This window comes from Adiantum capillus-veneris, chromosome 7 (assembly GCF_014529385.1).
Source record: "Adiantum capillus-veneris isolate H3 chromosome 7, ASM1452938v2, whole genome shotgun sequence".
Classification (NCBI taxonomy): Eukaryota; Viridiplantae; Streptophyta; class Polypodiopsida; order Polypodiales; family Pteridaceae; genus Adiantum; species Adiantum capillus-veneris.
This window is the reverse complement of record NC_140937.1, coordinates 2,376,060-2,397,730: the sequence shown is the minus strand read 5'-3', so window position 1 is coordinate 2,397,730 and position 21,671 is coordinate 2,376,060. Positions and strand designations below refer to the sequence as shown.

Here is a 21,671-nt window from a genome sequence, read left to right as displayed (position 1 = left end):
CGACTAATGAAGTCCCTTACTGACTCTCCTTCCTTACGTTCGGCCTTCTGTAGCTGAGATGCTACACCCCAAAGCACACCTCTCGTATGTACTCCTTTAGAAACAACCTTCGAAGGGTAGGGTAGATTGTTTTCTCGTCCACCCTTAGGGTCCTATACCAATCTCCAGCCTTCCCACTTAATGTCAAGCTTAAGGCATTGCACTTATGTAGTTCGTTGCGTTCCCCTAAGGAATCACATACTTGTTCAAACACTTCAATGTGTTTCCTAGCATCTTCGTCCCCATTGAATTTTTGCGTGAGTTTGGCAATTTGTACTGCCTTACTTCTAGGCTCTCTATCAGATGCGTGACGCATATTTTCCGCGATAGATCGACCTATGGTTTGAGAAAACGCTGCCAAGTCACCTATGTGAGGAGGCAGGGCCGGTGGAGGTACTCTTGGAATCATATGTGGGAGAGGAACGGGTACCGGTCTTGGCATATGTGTAGATGATGCAAGATATGGAACATAACCGGACATAGGTCCACTCGGATAAGAGCTAGGGAGCGGCACTCGAGGAGCATAAGCAAGTGGTACAATTGGAGGTGTGGGGGCCATGTGTGCATAAGGGGCTAGAGGCACATATGGTCGAGGCCCCATATTAGGTACTACGACACTAGGTAGTGGCACTGCGCTAACCGTAGATGTCATCGGTACATTCTCTGTCAGGCTTATCCCTGGAGTGAGCACTGGGTTTTCCTTGATAGAGGGTTGAGCCAAGTTTGGGAAGCTAAAGTTTTCGCTCGGAGGCTCAGATGCATGGCCTTCTCTCTCAGTGTTTTGGGTAGGGTATGCTTCCATGATTTTTGAGTCGGAGGAGGAATCACTAGCGGCTATTTTAGGGTCTTGGGTGGTGCTACCTTGTGTCCCCGCTGAGGGTCTAGAGCTTATCGTGGATGGGTAATGCGTGTCCGTATGAACAGAGGCACCCTCAATATACTCGTGTTCTAGCACCCGCCCAGAGCGTAAGTGCATGTGCTTTTGATACCCTAAGGTGTCAAAAAGCTGCTCTAGGAGGCCTTGTGACTAGTTTTTAGCGTGTTTTTTGTTTGTTTTTTTGCTAGATTTTTTAGAGCGTGTCGTGGAATGGGCCGTGTGATAGCTCGAAACGAGCGTATCGGTCAGAGGGTCGTGTCGTGCTTTACAGCCCTCCGTTTGGTCACTCTATGCCCTCGGAATCCCTAAAACTGTCAATTTTCAGTAGGGAACTAGGCCCAAACTAGAAAGTCTAAGGGTGCAAGTGGGAAGAGAAAGGAGGAGAGTGGAGGACTTGTCCCACATGCTCTCATTCTCTCTTGAGGGAGTAGGGTATATATATAAGAGTGGGTCTAGTATATACCATAAGATTGAGCTTGGGCTTGGGCTTGGGCTTGGGCAAATGATCCCGATCTATCTTTTATACAAACCAACCCGTTCGTTTTAAGAGTCACGTTTTTTATTTTCGAAAAATTTCGCCGCCCGCTCACTCGCGTTTTTAATTTCCGTTTTTAATTTTTTTAATTTTTTTAATTTTTTAAATTTTTTTTCCCTTTTTTTTTTTTGGAGAAAAACTAACAAATTTTAAATTTTTTTTTTTTTTTGGGTGCAGAAAATACAGAAATTGAAAACGCAGATATGCAGAAATTTCAGAAAACGCAGAAATTGAAAAAACGCAGATATGCAGAAATTGAAAACGCAGAAATTGAAAATGCAGAAATGCAGAAAATTGAAAAAACGCAGAAATGCAGAAAATTGCAAAAATTGAAACCGCCGAAATTGAAAATGCAGAAATTGCAAGAAATTGAAAAAAACGCAAGAAATGCAGAAAATTGAAAAAGTACAGACAATAGCAGAAATTGAAACTTGACAGAAAATGCAGAAAACGCAAAAAACAGAAATCTCCACACACTCCTTCCCTGCCTTTCCTATGATAGAAATTGCACCACAAGGAAGCGTAAAGTGCTAACCGAGCTTAGTGTAGGGCATATCCCCGGCAACGGCGCCAAAAATGTGCGCTCCTTGCCGCACTATCGAAGCAAGGGACTTGCCAATACACCGTATGCGAGCCACAAACGGCTCCAAGCACACAACAAGCCTAAACTAGCAAGCTCAAGAAAACAAAGGGTGTGTCACTCACCGCTCTACGCTCGCCTTCGTGGTGGATTCCTCGCCGCGATGAAGAAGAAGCTGCAGTCGTGCCACGCTCAACCGCTTCGCCGCCGTCGTGCCTTCGTAATGCTCGATCGCACACACACTCTCCCTCTCTCTCTCTCTCTCTCACACACACACACACACACACACACAAGGAGGTGAAGAAGAAGAAGATGGAGATGGAGATGGAGCAAGAGCACTCTTCAATTGCACAAATGAGAGAATGAGTAAAAATTAGGTTTAGTTGGCTTTTATAGGAGCTCACCCCATTCACACTTGGGCGCCCATGCTTAGCCAACTAATCCCTTGAATGTCCAAGTTAAAGTGCGCCTCTCATCGGCGATCACTCTACCCTTCTCTATTGGTCCGACAAGCCCGGTACCTGACTCTAAATAATACAACGTTTATAGATCATAGGGTGTCCGTGTGCCGTGAGGGTTAACAACGTTTATAGATCATAGGGTGTCCGTGTGCCGTGAGGGTTAACACTTGTTATAGCCATGCAGAGAGCGAGAGACCTGGACATCCTCTTTTGCTCATGGGTTGCAGGGTGCTTTGCATGGAGTGCAGAGTAGTGAGCTCGTTGTGCACACAGTTGGGACACGACTTGAGCAGTCACACAGAGAGGTGACAGAGTCAGACATGCATGCTTTTCTAGTGACTGAGCAAAGCAGAGAGTCAGTTGTGCGAGATACTTCTATGCAGGATAGACAGGTAGAGCGGTCTTGTTCTAGTGAGTCACGATAGGAGGACGTTGTGCAAGAGTCTATGCATAAGGAGTTAGCATGAGAGCTCTAGTGAGTCACAGCAGATTGAGTGGTCATGTTTGCAGTGGATGATTGCAGAGGAGGCTGATATGTCAGCGATTATGCAGTCATTCCTTTCTATGCTCGACAGTGAGCATGGGGATATAGTTGTGCAGGATATGTCTTCCAGTAGACACCTAGAGCAGCTAGTTTTCTCTGAGGTTGCACGACAGGTTGATGCGTCTATTGCGGACAGTCAGGAGATGCATGTGGCTGACACGCCTTGTCAGTCAGAGATACCTATTTCCATGGATATATATGTTGATGCATGCTCCGTAGAGCTAGCAGGGCCCGCTAGCATTGCATCGTCATTCGGTGGTCTCATGTATGAGATGTTGATCTTGAGACCGGATATCGCAGCTGCAATGGGAGCATTTGCAGTTGGGGTTGTCAGTCATTTGTTGACTGATGATGGCATAGTGCACGAGGGAGATATGCAGGTATTGCATACATACTTGCATTATGTGTGCGGTACGTCTGGTGGTGTATGGACTTACACGGGAGTAGGACAGCCGGATGCACACAATCATAGTCAGCCAGTGGGCACCGGTTGAGAGTGGTTTTCTCTCACCTTTTGTAGTCTTTAGACTAGGTTCTCTTGCTTAAAGGCACGGTCGCCTTTAAGTGGGAGGTTGTTGGGGTATAGGCGCCTGTGCCTTGCCCAACCGCCCAGAGTCTGGGCGCCCACTGACATGTATGCCTTATACATAGCATAAGTGTATAGGGGGCTGCTCACTCTTTGAGTCTCCCCACCCATATCTGTGTCTCCTTCTCTCTCTCTCACTCTCCGTCTGTGGTGTTCTCCAATCCCCTTCAAAGCTAATGTCTCATCAGTGTGGGGCTATACAAATGCCAATTTCTTACCACAAGGCTCGTTGAGGGTCCTATAGGAAAAAAATTACGTTTGTGTAATCCCAGACATACAAAATGGTAAGAGATGTCTATGAAACTTTGTAGGGATGAGTGGTAGGATGCATTCCACATCCCTACAAAGTTTCATAACCATCTGCTCCCATCTTGTTGCCATGGGTTTACACAATCAGCAATTTCTTACCACAAGGATTTTTTAGGATCATATGGCAATAAATTGGCATTTTTCATAGTCCCAAAACAACGAGACGATAGGTGATGGACATAAAACTTTGCATGATCAAGGAGTAGGGGTTGTTGCCTACCCCTAAAAAGTTTCATGGCCATCGCTTGTAGTGCACCTTCCGCGTGCCCCTACAAAGTTTCATGGACTTTGGTTATCATCTCATTGGTCAAGGGCTACACAAATGTCATTCTTTTGCCATAGGGCCCTCAACAAGCCTTGTGGTACAAAATTGATGATTGTGTAGCCCTTGATTAGCAAGACAATAATTGATCGACATGAAACTTTGCAGGGGCAGGTAATGTATCCTACTCTTCATCCTGACAAAGTTTCATGGCCATCGCTTACGGTATCGTTGGTCTCGTGCTACACAAAAAGTTAGCTTTTGTGCATCCCTAGAACGACAAGATGGTAAGGGATGGCCATAAAATTTGCATTGGTAGGGAGTAGGGTGCATTACAAGAAGTGGACATAAAACTTTTAGGGATAGGTAATACACCATACTCTCCACTGGTGTAAAGTCTCATGGCCATCGCTTATCATCTTGTTGTTTAGGGACTGTGCAAACATCAATTTTTTTCCGCAGAATCCTCAACAAGCCTTCTGGTAAGAAATTGGTGATTGTTATCCCCATACGAATGAGATGGGAACATATGGTTATGAAACTTTATAGGGATGGGTAACACACCCTACAACCTGCCCCTCCAAAGTTCCATGGATATCACTCATCATCTTACAAGTCTAGGATTGTGAAAATGCCATTTTTAAAATCAAAGGGCCCTCAGTGAGTCTTGTGGTAAAAAATTGGTGTTTGTGTAGGCCCATATCGATGAGACCATAACCTATGGTTATGAAACTTTGCAAGAGTAGGTAATGCACCCTACTCCCCACCTCTGCAGAGTTTCATAGCCATTGCTTTTTGTCTCGTCGGTTTGGTACTAGACAAAATCCATGGTTTTACAACAAGGGTCATTGAGGGCCCTATGGAAAAAAAATTGGTGTTTGTGAAGCCCTTGATTAGTGATATGGTAATTGATGGCCATGAAACTTTGCAGGGATAGTTGATAGGGTGCATTACCCATCCCTGCAAAGTTTCATAACCATCTATTTTATCTCATTTGTATGGAGCTACACAATTTCAAATTTCATACCACAAGGCTAATTGAGGGCCCTATGGAAAAAAAATGGCATTTGCATAGTCCCAGAACGACAAGACAATAAGCGATGGCCATGAAACATTGCATGAGCAAGGAGTAGGGTGTATTACCTGTCCCTAGAAATTTTCATGGCCATTACTTGTAATGCACCCTAATCCTAGCCCCTACAAAGTTTCATGGCCATCAATTATCATCTTGCCAATCCACGGCTATGAAAATGCCTTTTTTTTTGCCTTAGGTCCCTCAACAAGCCTTGTGGTAAGAAATTGGTGATTGCATAGCCCTTGATTGGCGAGATGGTAATTGATGGAAATGAAACTTTGTAGGGATATGTAATGCACCCTAGTCTCCATCCTTGCAAAGTTTCATGACCATCACTTATAATGCATCCTACCCTCTGTCTCTACAAAGTTTCATGGCCATTGCTTAGCGTCTGGTATGTCTGAGACTATGCAAACACTATTTTTCTTCCATAGGACTCGTAGAAAATTTGCGATTGTGTAACTTCATAGTGACAAGACGATAACCGAAGGCTTTCATACTAGGCATAACTATTACTGAGGATTCACAATTCGATGAACCTCAAATCCAAGATATAGATGAAGAAAACACATAGATCGACATAGGGATGGGAATACACATGGAGACCCAACCACAATATGCTTTGCCAGTTGAAGAAGCCGTTGTTGATGAGGAGGATCAAGGAAATGAAGAGAATGATGAAGATGAAGACTTAGATGAAGAGGGCTCTGAAAAGAATGATCCACTTGATTATATTTACCAAGAAGGCCTTCACCTAGATCTCTCTACCACTAGGGATTTGATGGATGATGCTGGCAAAGCTGTTATGGATGATTAATATGTAAATTGTGAATCTTTCCACATGACATGTGTTGTTTTTGGATGTTAAGATTTTTTGTGATTGCAATACATGTCAATATAAAAAATAACCATAATATATTTTTATTCATTTGTGTACCTATCAAAATGCAAATAGTTAGATTCTATGTGAGGAATAGAAACCTAGGACCTTTTATTACTATGAGTACAATAATGGTTACTATGAAAAATTATTTTGGAAATTGATTGTATAAAATATAAGGACAAAAGGCAGTTGTTTCTTCCATACCTGTCTATCTTTGTCATTAAACAATTCAAAAATAAGTTTCAAGATATTTTCAATCAGCAGTCAAATAGATCGTGCTCAATTTTTTCTTAAAAAACATATAGTAGATATTTGCGTAGATATGTGTTTTTTTGAAAAGCCCTACTTCTTCTCTCTCTCTCTTGTCACGCTACTTATCTCTCTACTCTCTCAAATTTAAACGCATACTGCATGGCAATACTGAGCACCTCTTATAGCGTAAGGACTTGGCCACAAGGGTGATTCCAACAGCAAAGAATTGTGTATTGTAGTGCATATGACTCTAGTGGAGTCTTACCACCATTCTCTTGGATGACATAGAAAATAAACCTCTATTTTGTGATATCGGCTCTCCATTCACTTCAATAGGTCCCACACTCATTGGAGACCTCCACGGACACCATACGAGTATATCTCATGATGGAAGGCAAAGCATATAGGGGTCATTATTGACCCACATACTCTTGAGATTCATATGAAGAACTTGATTTATCACGTGCATTTTATGATAGGCAAAGTGTTGATCACACTACAAGGGCGCTTTGTAAGCAGGACGCTTGGGGATATTTTGCATGGGACACGAGCTCTATCGAACTTCAAACGTTGTAGATAACTTATAACTTTCAATGTTGTACTCTGAAAGCATTAATTATGTTGTTAATCCACTTAAAGGCACTTGTATGATGTGTGTTATGAACCCCGCAGCCTAAGAGAGGAGGGGGGGTTGGGGCGCGGGGAGGGGAGGGGAGGAGGTGAGGGCTATTAGCAAATCTTAGATATCATGTGCATTCAAGAGATATCTTGAAAACCTCTTTGAACACATGCTTCATCTTTAATTAAATAACCCCTTTTTTCATAAATTAGAAAAAAGTTTTTTTCAGTTTGCACTTTTTATCTCTCTTTTGTAACCTTTCCAGTAAACCTTTCTATTAAATGCATGTAATACACTTATATATATATACATACACACACACACACATATCTGAACCCAATATTCGAAGCCCCTATGTGAATTATGTTAAGGTGCAAACCTCAACCTTATTTTAGCACACAATGCAACAAGGTAACGAGGCATGAAGGTCTAATAAGTTAATGGAGGATAGGGAAGAGTAAGTTTAAATAAATGCCTGCAATCATATCTAATTTTTGGACTACATAAGGAGTCCTTAGTACATCATTGGATTTTTGGTGCAATTGTGGACCATTGGATAAAGCTTGCAGTCACATGGAAAAAAACATTCTTTTTAATATTTATTTTAGGTCTTTGTGAGAGGTGTTGACATTTGTGTACCTCTTTCTTTAAAGAGGGCCATTGAACATTGGGTCACACACAATCTTTCTCTTCTCAATTTTCTTCAATGCTTCCAAGTGGTTTTCTCGACATTATTTTTTATGTTTTTGGAATATATTGTAGTCTAAATATTTATTGTTATGCTTTTTCAAGAAAAAAATGTTTTAAAAAATTAGTGTCATAGTAAGCCATATGTAAGCCATGAAGAACTTTCACCTTGTTGTTGTGTTTTAATATAAAATTGTATTATCTATTATACATACATAATCACAATTGGTATTTTAACCCCACTTAAATAATAAGGTAAAAAGTGCACATAGCATTTTCAAACAAAATAAAATAAAAAAGATATCAAAAATTAAAACTAAAGAATGTTTAAATGTTTCTCATAAGAAAAGATAGATTTAATAAACATAAAAATTAATAAAACTATTTAGTGAAATAAAAATCTTAGATGTCCTTAAATAAAAAGACCTTTTATCAATACCTCACATTATGGGATGCAATTTGAAAAATTCCATTTAAAAAGCTATGATTTCTTTCTAGACTTTTGAGGTCCCTTATGGACACTTGTCTAACAATAAAAACAATATGGACACTTGTCTAACAATAAAAACAAGTGCCTGTGGAGATCTCATCATTTCATCATTGGTTTGTGCCCAAGTATCACAAGCAATTGTGAAACTTCAGGAAACTTTCAAAACGGGTGGACTCTTTGGGACACGTTGAGGGAACTCTCAAAACAATAAGCCATACCATGTGGAGAATCTAAACTTGTACAATTCCGTTGAAAAGTTGTGGAAACTTCAAAAACAACATGCTACACCATGTGGATAATCGAAAAAGGTGAATGCTTTAGAAAATTCTAGTGATTTTGATGTGTACAATTACATTGAAAAGTTTGTTAAGGGGTTACGTGTGTGGGTGTCACTCGTTTAAGTTACGTGTGTGGGTGTCACTCTTGCCTCTTAAAATGGCACGAAAAACTTTGCAATTGCAAAACTTAGTATCGAGGAGCTCTTGCATGTACTTGACTGTATAAGTATACCTAGATATCAGCAACATGAAGGGTCTACTACTGTATTGGGTAGTGATGCTATTGCAGCTAATTCTGCTATTGCATGCATCCTCCGCTGCTAACTGGGGTAGCTTCTCCAAAGGCAGCTGTGTGCTGCCTGGCTACCGCAAATATTCATCAAGGCTATGGAATATCAAGGGGGACTGGGAATCCCAGTGCAAGGGCACGTCCGCCACTGTCCAAGGCACCTACTTTAGCAGCCCCGACAAGTGTGTGAACCGGGGCTTGGGAGGGGAATGGGGTGAGTTCTACGTTCTGGACAGCGGCTGCAACCCCAACTGGGGCTCCTTCCAGAACGACGGCTGCAAGGGCGACGGCCGGCGCCAATTCTCCAGCGTCTTGTGGAGCATTCCGTCCGGTGAGAGCTGGGAGAAGTGGTGCGCGCAGTCGTGGGCAGTTGTGGATGGCGTCTTCTTCTTTCAGCCCTCCCGCTGTGTTAACACAGCTCTAAACATTTGGGGCCAGTTCGATGTCCCCGACCCCTGCTGCGGCAACGGCAAGGCTGCCGACTCTACAACTGCGCCCATTCATGATCAGCTGCGCCGCCGCCGCCTCCTCGCCACTTGCGCTGCCGCTGGCGGCAGCGGCGGTATACCGCCTCACGATAACAACGGCTTCCCCAGAACACCCACCGACGCCTGCGACGCTTTCGGCGCCGATGACTTTGACGCTGACGAGCTTGCCGTCTACCTCATCGTGACTTCACCGAACGCTGGTCGAGAGAATCAATTCCAGGCATCGGGCGGCAGCTCCGGCGGCTTGCAGTCGTTCGACGTCTACGTACCGTCACAGAATTCGGGGCTGCGCTTCTTCCCGAGCAGCCTAGGGCTAAGCAGGGGAGCGGTGAGGAGTCACACGATAAAGGCGCTGGCAGTGCCGGTGATGTCAGCGAGCTATTTGAGCGGCGGTAATACAATACCGTCGGGAAGTTGGTATTCCATCAGTCTACAAGATAACGACGCGGCGGCGCATCCGACGCGCATAATAGCCACCAGTCAACTTTCAGGGTGTTGTCTAACACTGGGGTGGGAGAACAGTACCCGGACACTGTACATGGGACATGTACAGCCGGATCGGGGGGCGAGCTCGCAGGCTCTTCAGAGTGGTGAGAATCTGGCCAACCACCTGCGCCAGCAGGCTCAACCGTTTGATGGCGTCACCCTCACCTCCGGCCACATCTACCACATAGGCGCCAACAGTGAGCGATACGGCGGCTATGGCGCCACCGGCCTCGTCCGCGCCAACGTGCTGGGTCTCATCGGCCGCAACGCCATCCAAATCGTGGTACAATTCGTGAATACCACCAGCGGTCTTGTCGAGCGGTTCCGTGATATGCCTTTCTTCTGAATTTGCAACGCCTCATAGAGTATAATAACATAGAATTTGCTAATCTCAGCTAATAATATCTGCCACATTGAAGATAAAAAGAGAGAGAGAGAGAGAGAGAGAGAGAGAGGAGAAAAAGGGCGAGAGAAAACGTCATAATCTCTACATTCTCCTCAACAACACATTGTATAATCGAGAGAGAACAGAACGCGAAATTGTATATTTTCCATCATTAGTGAGCATGACTAGTGGTTTTCACAAATATGACATTCCATCTTCTCGTCACTTTTTTTTGGCTTTTTATAAGAAGCCTCGGAGAAGTGAAAAGGTCTTCTTGATTCGTCTTTCCCAAAACTTCCAATAAAGGAAGAGGACAACCTGAATGCGAACTTTGTTGAAGAGTTCCTGGAGGCAAAAGAATTTGTCCCCCTTTCCCAATGATGGATACTCTCTCTATTCAATCTTGAAACGTGAAGGGATTAAAAACCCGGAAGAAGGGCACTCTCTTCTGGGAAGAAGTGAAGAAAGAGAAGACAGTCAATTGCTGGGCCATCCAAGAGCACCATTTGGATGCTCATAGCAAGAGAAAACAGATTGTAGGAAAAAAACTTATCTTTTATGGGGAAGGAAGAGACGGGTTCAGTGGTGTCTTGTTCATTGTTGACAGAGATTTGGAGCCAAAGATGGTTCTAAACCACCCCTACGGAAGAGTCCTTGGTATTAGAATCAGATGGGACGATCAACCCATCACCATAGTAAATGTTTACGGCCCTTGCAACGCAAAGGATAGAGCTAAACTATGGATGTAGCTCAGAGATACTCCGATCGAAGGGGAATGGCTGATGGTTAGAGATTTTAATATGGTCAAGAAAAGCAAGGACAGAACAGGCTCCGCTAGCATACTGAGTGGCTCAAAAAAGTCTAAATGGCTGAGCTTATGTGAGAAGTGGGCTATGATTGAACTTGTGGAAAGTGGGCCCATGGAACAGCATGCCTGGATTCACCTACACAAGTCTTCAGTATGTCCGCACTGCCTCCCGGCTGGACAGATGCTACTGCTCTCATCAAGCTGACTGGATCTCATCGGCGTTAGAGATGAAGGTAATCTCAACAAGAAGCCTCTCCAATCACATGCCATTACACTTACAACTCAAGAAAGATAGAGGGGGGGGGGGGGGGCAATCCCCAAGAGGGGAGAAAAAACCTTATGGTTATAGGGACACACCTGTTCAAAGACCCTCTCTTCAGAAGCATCACCAAGAAAGCGTTGGGAAAGCTCAAGAAAGATGTGGGGTTGAATAAACCTAGTGCTTGGAATCTATTTGTTCGAAGTGTACAAAAAGCTATTAAAACTTAGGGTCCTCGGGATAAAAAAGCCAATGAGGCACATATCAAACATCTCACAGAGGAGGTAGTGCAATTAGCCTCTAGGTCGAAGGCTGCCAGACTGGCTACCGAAGATGAGCACAAGCGATGGCTAGAAGCTAAATCTCACCTAGCCAACGAACATCTGGAGGAAATCAAGAAGTCGAGATTGCTCTCTAGGGAGACTTTCCTCCAACCAGAGCCTTCTAACCGAGCATATTTTTTAGGGCTCTAAAAGTGAGAAAGAGTCGAGGCCGAGTGCAAGTGCTTGATGATGAGAAAGGGAATACAATTCAAAACCAAGATGAGATGGCAGGACTTATGCTCAATTATCTCAGCCAGATTATCGGCCAGCCAGAGACCCAATCTCAAGAAGTGGAAGAAGCCCGAGCGTCAGCGTTGAAAAGAAGGTTACCTACATTAGGGGAATTTTGAGGTCACTTTTGTGCCCTATAAGAATATGTAGAGAGAGAATATATACTTTATCTAAAAAATAGTGAAATGTTTGTAAAAAGGTGAGTTTGCGCCCTTTTTACCTCCGCCGAAACATGTCATTGTCAAATCTTTCTAGGATCTTTAGTATTCTCCCTCCAAAACTAACGAAAACGTAAGTTTTGACCCAAAATTCAAAATTTTCAAAAGCTGAAACAAACCTTTTCTGTGTCGTCTTCTTCCTCGTATCTGCAGAGATTTTCCCTATAGTACTATCTCTGACAAATACTGTTAACAGACTTCCATGGAGAAGAGAAGCTTATACCATCTACACATTGAGCTAAATGAAGAATATTGTCCAGTGCGCAAGAGAAACAAATGTGAAGAGGTGTCCTCGTCCATATTTGAAGCAATGCGGAAAGATAAAAAAAAACACATTGATCTCTGGACTGATGGAAGATTGTATCCAGTGGACCCAATGACAAAGAGCACTCCCCCATTCTCAAATTGTTCATCTTTGATAAAATTTGTGGGTGATGGTCAAAGAGGGTTGCTGGGTTATACACAGACTAGTCTTGCGGCAGAGAGAGATATTCTTAAGTTAGAAGATCATTTGACCAAACAAATGATAAATACTCTTAAACAACAGCTTGAGGAATGTAAAGAGAGCAACGAAAATCTACAAACTCAGCTCAAACAAGCTAGAAGAAAGAATACAATGTTAGGAAACAGACAAAGAGAAAAGAAGTTAAAGAACATTGAAGCCTTGAGACGTGGTGGAGGAGGTTGCAGCAAGAGAATCAGAGCAGCAAGGTATATATGCTTATTTTATATTGTTAAGTTGCTACTATTCTTTGTTAATATGCTTAGGTTACTTTTCTTTGTTAAGTTGTATTATGATTCTGCTCCACATTATCTTTTGTATTATGATTCTGCTCCATATTCTTTGTTAGGTTGTTATTATGCTATTGTTCTTTATTAAATGATTAATATTCAGTTAACTTTAATTTAGTTGATCAATGTTTGTTTATTTTGTTGGTGTCATTTGGACAAGATCAATAATCATTTAATTTTGTACCTTTTGATTTAGGTGACCTTGCTACAACCAAACTCTGCATCAAACATGGAAATGGCAGCTAAACATTATTGTGATGTTTTACCTCCCAAGGTTGCCAAAAATATTTTCACAGAGAAGAAGTTTAAAAAGGCAAAGGAGCAGTGCATTGAGGGATTTTTGCAGAGCTCTTGCTTGGACAAGGAGGATGTGCAATATACTATGGATAAGGTAGGCATTAGCAGAGATGGTTATAGCAAGCTGTTCAGAAATATGAAGTCAAGGTTAAAGCAATGTAAAGTCAAGTCCTCTTTGCTTCCAAAGCCATCCATTGTGCAGCAGGCAAGGCAAAAGATCAATGAGAGGATAATGGAGATGTTGGGTGAGCCTCACCACATTCATGGTATCTATCATGGTAAAAAGAGGGATCTTCAATTTGACGAGTTCAATAATATTTTCCTTGACTTGAAGACACTTGAGAAGGAAATGATCAGATTATATGAGCTGGAGAATACAGAAGCTAATGGTGTTGTCAGTTTTGTGATAAAGCTTGATGAATGCGAGATTGTTAAGAACAGAAAAATTGAGAGGATTTCCATAACTTTAATGAACATAGCATTGAAACCGAAGGATACCAAGTACTTCAGCGTGCAATCAAAGAAGAATGTCTGGTGGCTAGGTGCTTTTGAAGTAGAGAGTGAAGACTTTGATGTTCTGGATTGGGTTTTCCATCAAACAACAATACCCGAAGTCATTAATGCACAAGAATTAGGGGAAGAGCTTAAAGTTGAAGGGTTTGGAAGTTACATGGTGGAATGGCACATGGGAGGAGACCTTAAAACCCTTAAATGTATGTACAATGTCTCCAAAGGAGCTATGGCAAAGAGCCCTTGTCTGTATTGTATGGCATCAGCAAAAGAATGTAATCCTGCAAATTGGAACAGAGCACCCAATAGGCATACTCAAGATCCAAACTTCAAAGAAGTTTTAAATATTCCACTTGCTAATGTCCACATATGCACTCTGCATGCTCTTTGCAGAATTGTGGAGAAAATTGTACATCTGTATGTGGGGTTTGCTTGGGAGTTACAGCCAAAAGCAGCTAGAGATGCTGCAATCAAATGTATTGAAAGGGTTTTATCAGAAATTGGCCTTCACAGTGGTAAGGTTAAGATTGAAACAGACCTGAAGAGGTCTTCAAATGGAAACAATGTGCCTACAAAGGTCTCTGTTGGTGGTGTGAAGGCCAGAGCTTTCCTAGGGTCTCATGGAAAACTAGGAAAGGTAAATGCCAAGAAGGGTTCATCCAATGTGAAGTATAACCAGTGGAAATCTCTCCACAATGCCATCAAAGATCATGGTCTTGAAGGTACATCAAGAAATAAAAAAGCAGAGGTATGGGAATCACTAGACAAAGTATTTTCCTACTATGATAAGACATCCTGGGGCAAAAATGATCTGCCAAATTTCAAGAAAGTGCTCAATAACTTCAGAAGTGCAATGAAAGATGCTTGGTATCAGGAATTCACAAATTACATGGTAAGTTTTTTATTTATTTTCTTACCTTTTTAATATGTACATACTTTTAGTTTGGCAGCATATGATTAATCTCATACTTACTAATTATTGACACACTTTTACTTTGCCAGCATATAATTTACAATCACACTCCCTGTCCATATGGTCTACACAAGGCATGGACAAATCCCATTATCAAGCAAGAACCAAGTTTTTCAAGCATACAAGACATGGGGGAGGTGCAGTGAAGGCAAACAGCTTGCTTGAGGTTTTCCAATCGTTCTATAGACAAATATGGCATAGAAATAGATAAAAAATGACAAAGAAAGCACTACTGAATTGTAAGAATTTTTCATTTTCAGATGAACTATTATATGAATTTTGTCTTTTCTGCTTGTTCCTGTGTAAGGCATTTTCTAAATCTGACAAGAGAGAGACAAGGTAGAAAGTGGGCCAAAGTACAGGTTTGAGCAAAGTCAGAAGTCTTCTAATGAAGGAACATCAACTTCACCCCTAAACTTTAGAAACTTCTGCTTATTGTAGCCTATCATTTGTCTCTTGAGGTCCCCAGAGTGGGCAAGCACATAGGATACCATTGTTGCAAAATAAACAGCTCTAGAACCAGTAAGGCCAGGGAAGAATCCAAAAATTCTAATGGATTCCTCCTTTTCCACCAATATTAACTTCTCTAACCCTGGAGTAAGCTGATATGAACCAACAACCTTTGCAAGTGCTTTAATTGCAAGCATTGGCAGCAATGGTTCTCTTGTAAACTTGTTATGGAATATAATGACAGTCTCTTTGTTGAGCTTCCCAATAAAGTGTCCCAAGCTCTAGTTCCTTCCTAAATTTAAGGGTCTGGAACCCTTCCCCCTGCCAAGGAATTTGTCTGTGTCCAGTATTTCAATCTGCAAAAATATGTCTTGGTTAATTGTTCAGCACATTAATTAGACAAAGCAAAATGGTCATAAACATACCTTAGGAGACTCATCCTCCTCAAACAAGGCAGGTTCCCATATATCAATGGATCTAGTTGGCCTTACTTCATAATCTCTGGTCTTTTCCTCTCCCATATGCTCTATTTTAAGCCTTTTCTGGATCTCATTGAACTCCTCTTCAGAAGGTACACCCTGTTGCTCATATCTCAGAACAATGTCCTGCACATGCTTTCCAACACTTGAGTTGTCAATAAAATTTTCTGCCTCTGTGTCCAAGACTGCTAAGGGGCAAGGTGAGTAATCAGTCTGTGTCCAAGACTGCTAAGGGGCAAGGTGAGTAATCAATAGATCCCCACTCAGCCAAAACTGCCAAAGCATAATCTTCCCTTAGATCAAAAAGATGCTGAATGTCATTCAGCAAAACATATTCCTTTTTGTTAACTTTGTATGTGGGAAATGGTGCTGTGCAATGCAAAGGATCAACATCTTCATCCTCAATGTCAACATTCTCCACTTTAGTGATGTTTTCTGCTTTAAATTTTGCAATGTCCAGCATCTCAGTGCTTTGTAGTTTCTCTTCCTCTTCATGGAACTCCATCTCTATCTCCTCTTCTTCCTGGTCCTCCTCAGCCTGAGAAATCTGCTTTGGAATCTCTTTGCACTCTGGTGTTGGGAGTACACTGAAGAAAATGATAAGTCCATGGTCATACTCTACCAACTGGAAATGCATATTACCATGAAATTTGCAAGGCTTTATGATCTTTTGCCAATCTGGATGAAGGCTTGACCACTTCATTGCAATACCTGTCCTTGACAAGCTACCTGCTTTGCATATATCAACAAAATGAATAAGATTGTCAAGCCTGCGATCTCTGGTCAATGCTGTATATATCTCTTTCAAGTCACTAATTTGTGTGGAGAAGCCATCCACAAGTACATGAAGATCAAAGGCAGCATTAAAAATCTCTTTGACACTTTGAAATCTTGTAAGTTCATTAACTTTGTAAGGAAAAGACACCAGCCTGTCATCAACGGTCTCTTGTATATCCTCTGTATCCATTATGACAATCCACAAATGTCTAAGAAAGAGAAAAGAGAAGTCCATCAAGACATTAAGAAATAGACATGACATGGTGTGTAAATTTCTTCTATGACTAAAATATATAAATAAAACACCCTTCCTTCATAATGGAAAAAAATAATAATGGTTTTTAAACAAGTATGCAAGTTGTAAATCTAAGCAAGCAAGAAATAATTACATCAAATTGTGTCACTTGCTAAGTTTGTCACTTGCTACGCGAGTTGTGAGGGTTAGGAGAAAGTCGGCACTCACTAAATTCGTGCACGGCGTGACACTTGGTACGCAAAATCCACGTGCTAGGAAGAGGTCGACAGCCTCTGAAATCGCGCACGGGGTGTCGCGAGGTGTCGATTGGAGGGTTGGAGGCTTTATTTCTAAGCCTTGTGAAGCACAATAAGCGGAAAAGCGGGTTGGGTAGGTTGTTTTTATGGCCAAAAACGCCGCCTCGGGGGGTGTGCAAAGCGGTTTCCGCCTCGAAGTGTGTGCCCAACGGCTAGTATGTGCCTAGGGAGGAGCGGCGCGCCTAGGGACTTACGCATAGCACCCTATACAAGCCCAAGAAGCTCCTCAAAACCAAAATCAAACGCATTTTGAAGGAGGTTTTACCCGATTCTTGCGCTTCCACAACCCGATTCTTCCAGTGCTTTGATCAACCGTCACCCGGTGCGCGATCTACGTGAGTGTGAAGACATTGCTCCCTTCGTCATTTCGCGTACAGGGTGTCACATGCAATGTGTGCCACTAAGTCCACCAGGAGGAGTTTACCATGTGTTTGTATGCCTACCGCTTGTCACTCCGTGCGTGAGCCGCTTGGACGCTCGAAGCCTCCAATGCTATTGTTATCGCGCACGGGGTGTCACCAACCATTGCCAACACGGCCAGAGGCTTATCTATTGTTCTTTGTGAAAGTAATAGTAAAAATTATATATACATCTTTTACTTTTTTTACTAATGTTTGTTGTTTGTTGTGCAGCAATCATTCCTATTCTTTTTGAAGATGGCAAGAACCAAGAAGACTGCAAGGAAGGTTGATGAGCCTCTATTGAAAGATAAAGAAGAAGTTCCTCAGCCTAGCAAAGCTTCAGCTGTTACTTTACCAAACCAACCATCCACTTCCAAAGTTCCTGGCAAACCAACCTCTGCTGGCGCAAAGAAGAGCACATCTCAGAGGAAGGATTCTTCTCTACTTGACCCTAAACCAAGCAAAAGGAAAGCTACACATCAGAGGAAAGCTTCCAAGCCTCTGCAGCTTAAGCCTCTCCTTACAAAGAGAAAGTTCAAGCAGGGGGTCAAATGTCTAAGAGAGATAAGGAAGGCCATAAAGGCCATCAATCTTGCAATTCCCAAACTGCCCTTCCAGAGACTGTGCAGACAAGTTGCAGAGGAGTACAAGATTGACATGAGGTGGACTAGAACTTCATTGGCATGTATCCAGGAGGCTTCTGAGGACTTTATGATTGAGCTTTTCCAAGATGCCTATATCTGTGCAGCTCATGCCCATAGGGTTACTTTGATGGACAAAGACATGATCACTCTCAGGAGGCTGAGATACAGATTTTCAAAAATTTTGGAGCTTGTCCCTAGGCATGATATTAAGGCATTCAATATTCTCAACATTCCTCCTTGGAGGAAGCCCAAGGAGCCTGAAGTAGGAGTTGTTGATATTACTAAAGAAGAGGAAAAGGAAAGGAAAAAGAGAGCCAAGGAAGACAAGGAAATTGCAGAGAGAAAGGAGCTTGACCTGTTGGAACCTCAGCTAGTGCCCCTCTTGAGGAGTGTCAATCCTACTGGTTTTGTTGTCGCTCTATTCAGTGAGGAGGATCCTAGGGAGGATTACAATTCACTTGACTCTGAGACCTTGGAAATTCTCAAGGACTGGACCAAGGAGATCAATTCTCCACTCCTTATCACATGCCTCAGGTTGTTTTTGTTTTCCTCTGTATTTTTGTTTATATCAAGAACTCTTTATATAACAATATCTTGTACCAGGTTAATGATGCATACATATGAGCTAGACCTTCAACAAAAGGTGGAATTTTTAGACCCTTCTATCTCCCACTTTCTCAGGACATAGACAAACATTAGAGAGCTCACAAAGTGGTTGACTCATGTGGACTTGGAAATCTGTGAAATTTTCTTGATTCCTTATCATGAGAGGTAAGTTTCCTACCTACACCTTGTGAAGAGAATTTGCTAATTCATGTTAGAAGGCTAACTGAGGCTTGTTTTTATAGCTCACATTGGAGTTTAATTGCAATTGATATTGTGAAAAGAAAATGCTACTTTGTCAATTCTCTTGCTGGAGTACATGGTCAAGCAAAATTGTAAGTATAGCAGCAGACACATTTTGTAAACCACAAGCACATACTTTTAGTAAAGCAGAACCTCATTTGTAAAGAATTTTGGACAGTGCTGCTACAAGATTTATATAGACACTGGAGAATTGTCCACCCATGCCAAAGATGCTGAATGAAATCCAATTTTCAGTTGTGAAGGTTGGAATTCTTTATGCTTTGTTCACTTCAATGGATTATCCTCAAAGATTTTTTCCCATAAATACATGTAATGAATTGCAAGTTCCAATCCAACCTGAAAACCATTCATGTGGATGGAGGGTAGTGACAAATGCCAAGCTCCTCTTGGACTTCATATACTGCAATGACAATCAAGATATAGAAGTATAGCATAATATTTCATATTTGCCAGCTGTATTTTTTCTCATTTTATTGTTCCTAAAACTTGCTTTCTATTGCCTTGTATAGATCAACAGAGAGTGCTATAGTGAGAACCATGCATGGTTGACAAGAGCAAGGATTATCAAGTATATGATTGAAGCAAATGGACAACTGCAAGAGGTATTTAAAGATGATAAGGGGAAAGCAAAGCTGGAAAAGGCAAGTGAAGAGGAAGAAGAGAGTGGTGAGCAGGAAAAGGCAAGTGAAGAGATGGATGATAAGAGAAAGAGGAAGCAGCCTTCAAGCCCTCCTACCAAAGAGCCCTTTTCAAAAATAAAATCTCCCAGGACAAAAGAGCCCACTTCAAAAAGAAAATCTTCTGCAAAAGCACCAACTCCATTAAGGAAGTCCCCTAGGGACAGGAAAACTCCTGGCAGAAAACTATTCTAGCTTATTGTAGCCCACTTGTATCAAGCTTCCCAGTTCTCTATTGTATCCAATTGTCTATTCTATAGCCCACTTGTGACCAATTGGCCCTTGTATGGACCCTTGTATGTAAGTGCAAATATTTGAAATTGAATACATTTTGATCACCTTGTTTTAAGACTCTGTTACAAAATCAAATCATTGGATGTTTGGAAAAGTTGCATTTCAATAACAAAATAAAGATCCTTTTAGATCCTTGCAGGTCATGTGATACAAAATAAGATCCTTGCAAAATTGCCTTGAAGGATGTTTAAGGCACCAAATGTACAATGCCATCCAAGATGTCCTTGCACTGTAGCCTCTTTTCATTCCTTTTTGATACCTACAAAAACAGTTCAAGTTAAATAAAGAACCAATAAGAGAACAAGAGACTTTTAGGCATAACGGTTACCTTTCCACCATTTATTTGAAAGCAGAATGTTGTGGGCAGTTCAATTCATCATTTTGCAGGTCCAATCTCAATTGCTGTAAGCTACACATGCCTCTTATGTTTACAATTGACAGATGCACATTGTTTACCCATATATCAATGTCTTCTATTGGGTTGTCAATGAAGTCCTCCATGTCTTGATCAAGTGGAGTTAGCTGACCACCAACATAGTGCCATCTTCTGTAATAAAATGACATAATGAAGTTTTGTGTCCCTATCATGTATTTGCAAACAATTGAGATAGCTTGCACATTACAAGTGATTCCATTCACTGTTTTGGTGTTCCAACCCTCATCCACAAATTCAAGTACATTTGCTGAGTCTAAAGTCTTCACTGAAAACATTGTTCTAGATTTTCTGACTTCAACATTAGAGAAGAAGTCTACAAAAACTGTAATGGGCATGAATATAGAAATTCTACTCTGTTTGCTTGCTATGTTTGCTTTCAAACACTTTTGAATCTCACAAAATAGTTTTCACCTATAGCCCTCACTTGTATTTGAGCTAGGGAGTTTAGCTAGGGAGTGACCATTCTCCACTTTTGAAATCAAGCAAGTCTAGCTTGGTTGTGGCTCCAAGTTCTCCAGTCCTTCTAGGTGGAACATAATAATGGTCAAAGAAGAATATTCCATTCTCTGCCAATGAACCCTTAGTCCTTCCCTTGTATATTTCTTCACCAATTGATCCATGACACACATCCAGAATATTTATAAAACATTCTACTGGCTGCCATTCCATAATGTTTGAAGGATACAAATCTGTACAACAAATAACCTTATACAACATGCATTACAAATAAGAATTTAAGTTAAGAGACTTACAGTTTGGTCTATGTAATGGCAAAGCAGAACTCTCTGAGTCAATATGCAGATCTTTATGCATGTACACATGCTGCACCAACACCTCTTTGATTGATTTTTTGTTGTCGCCAAAGCTGAAATCTTTAACAATGCCCTTCCATCCCGCCAAGAAAGAGTTTTTGGTGGAAGACTTTATTCTCTTGTTCTGTTGCATCAGTATACACGTTCCTTTGTGTATAGTTATTGGAATCCATTCTCCATTTTGATCAGTCGTGTTGTAAGTGACAATGGCTTCAATGGAAGTTCTTGGTCGTTTTGATCGTGATGAAGATTCCATGGTGAAAAAATAAATGAGCAGAGAAGTTTAGCCTGAGTTCAAGAGAAGAATAAGCAGAATGTGCAAAAAACGGTCCAAATTTGGAAAAGATCATGAGATAGAATCCAAACGTTGTTTTATGATGACGACGTGCAAAATGAAAACAATATAATATGAGAAGTACGTCTTTCTAAAAGCGACATCTATTGAATGCCTTTGCACTTTTACTTGTTTACATTGCTATTTACCAGCTCAAAGTTGCGGTAAAGATAGAATATTTGCTTTTTTTGTGAGTTTTCAAAAATAGAGGTTCCGTAATGGAAGCTCTTCAACCATTGGTTGAGACCACTCTCTCTCTACACATTAAAAGACACAAAAATGACCTCAAAATTCCCCTAATGATAGGTTTCTGGCACTGAAAAACTGTATTTGTCGGGAGAACATTTTCTTTTTTTAAAAATGGGTTAAAAAATGATGAGTGTGTAATGACCCAGGAACGTGGGTAGTGAAC

General features: G+C 41.5%; 3 protein-coding genes across 4 annotated transcripts; all 3 read left to right on the top strand.

The window, feature by feature from the left end:
* The first annotated feature begins 8,672 nt into the window (after positions 1-8,672).
* LOC147453355 (uncharacterized) lies at positions 8,673-10,233 on the top strand. The gene has a single exon (XM_086517115.1). It carries the CDS (start codon positions 8,725-8,727, stop codon positions 10,084-10,086), a length of 1,362 nt encoding a protein of 453 aa, XP_086373241.1. The 5' UTR covers positions 8,673-8,724; the 3' UTR covers positions 10,087-10,233.
* A 1,025-nt stretch (positions 10,234-11,258) lies between these two features.
* Positions 11,259-15,239, top strand: LOC147453354 (uncharacterized). The gene is made up of 3 exons (XM_086517114.1): positions 11,259-12,675; positions 12,953-14,455; positions 14,566-15,239. Exons 2-3 carry the CDS (start codon positions 12,986-12,988, stop codon positions 14,680-14,682), a joined length of 1,587 nt encoding a protein of 528 aa, XP_086373240.1. The 5' UTR covers positions 11,259-12,675; positions 12,953-12,985; the 3' UTR covers positions 14,683-15,239.
* Positions 15,240-17,446: 2,207 nt separating this feature from the next.
* On the top strand, positions 17,447-18,775 carry LOC147453353 (uncharacterized). 2 transcript variants are annotated; one of them, XM_086517113.1, is made up of 3 exons: positions 17,447-18,373; positions 18,443-18,610; positions 18,688-18,775. In XM_086517113.1, exons 1-2 carry the CDS (start codon positions 17,451-17,453, stop codon positions 18,525-18,527), a joined length of 1,008 nt encoding a protein of 335 aa, XP_086373239.1. In that variant the 5' UTR covers positions 17,447-17,450; the 3' UTR covers positions 18,528-18,610; positions 18,688-18,775. The 2 variants fall into 2 exon arrangements, with proteins under 2 accessions (XP_086373239.1, XP_086373238.1); XM_086517112.1 differs by having other exon boundaries at positions 17,447-18,610.
* The last annotated feature ends 2,896 nt before the right edge of the window (positions 18,776-21,671 follow it).

Coding starts and splice junctions, on each gene's coding strand:
- LOC147453355 (XM_086517115.1), top strand. CDS start 8,725: ATGAAGGGTCTACTACTGTATTGGGTAGTGATGCTATTGCAGCTAATT.
- LOC147453354 (XM_086517114.1), top strand. CDS start 12,986: ATGGAAATGGCAGCTAAACATTATTGTGATGTTTTACCTCCCAAGGTT. Junction 14,456..14,565: donor AGGAATTCACAAATTACATG/GTAAGTTTTTTA, acceptor TTACTTTGCCAG/CATATAATTTACAATCACAC.
- LOC147453353 (XM_086517112.1), top strand. CDS start 17,451: ATGGCAAGAACCAAGAAGACTGCAAGGAAGGTTGATGAGCCTCTATTG.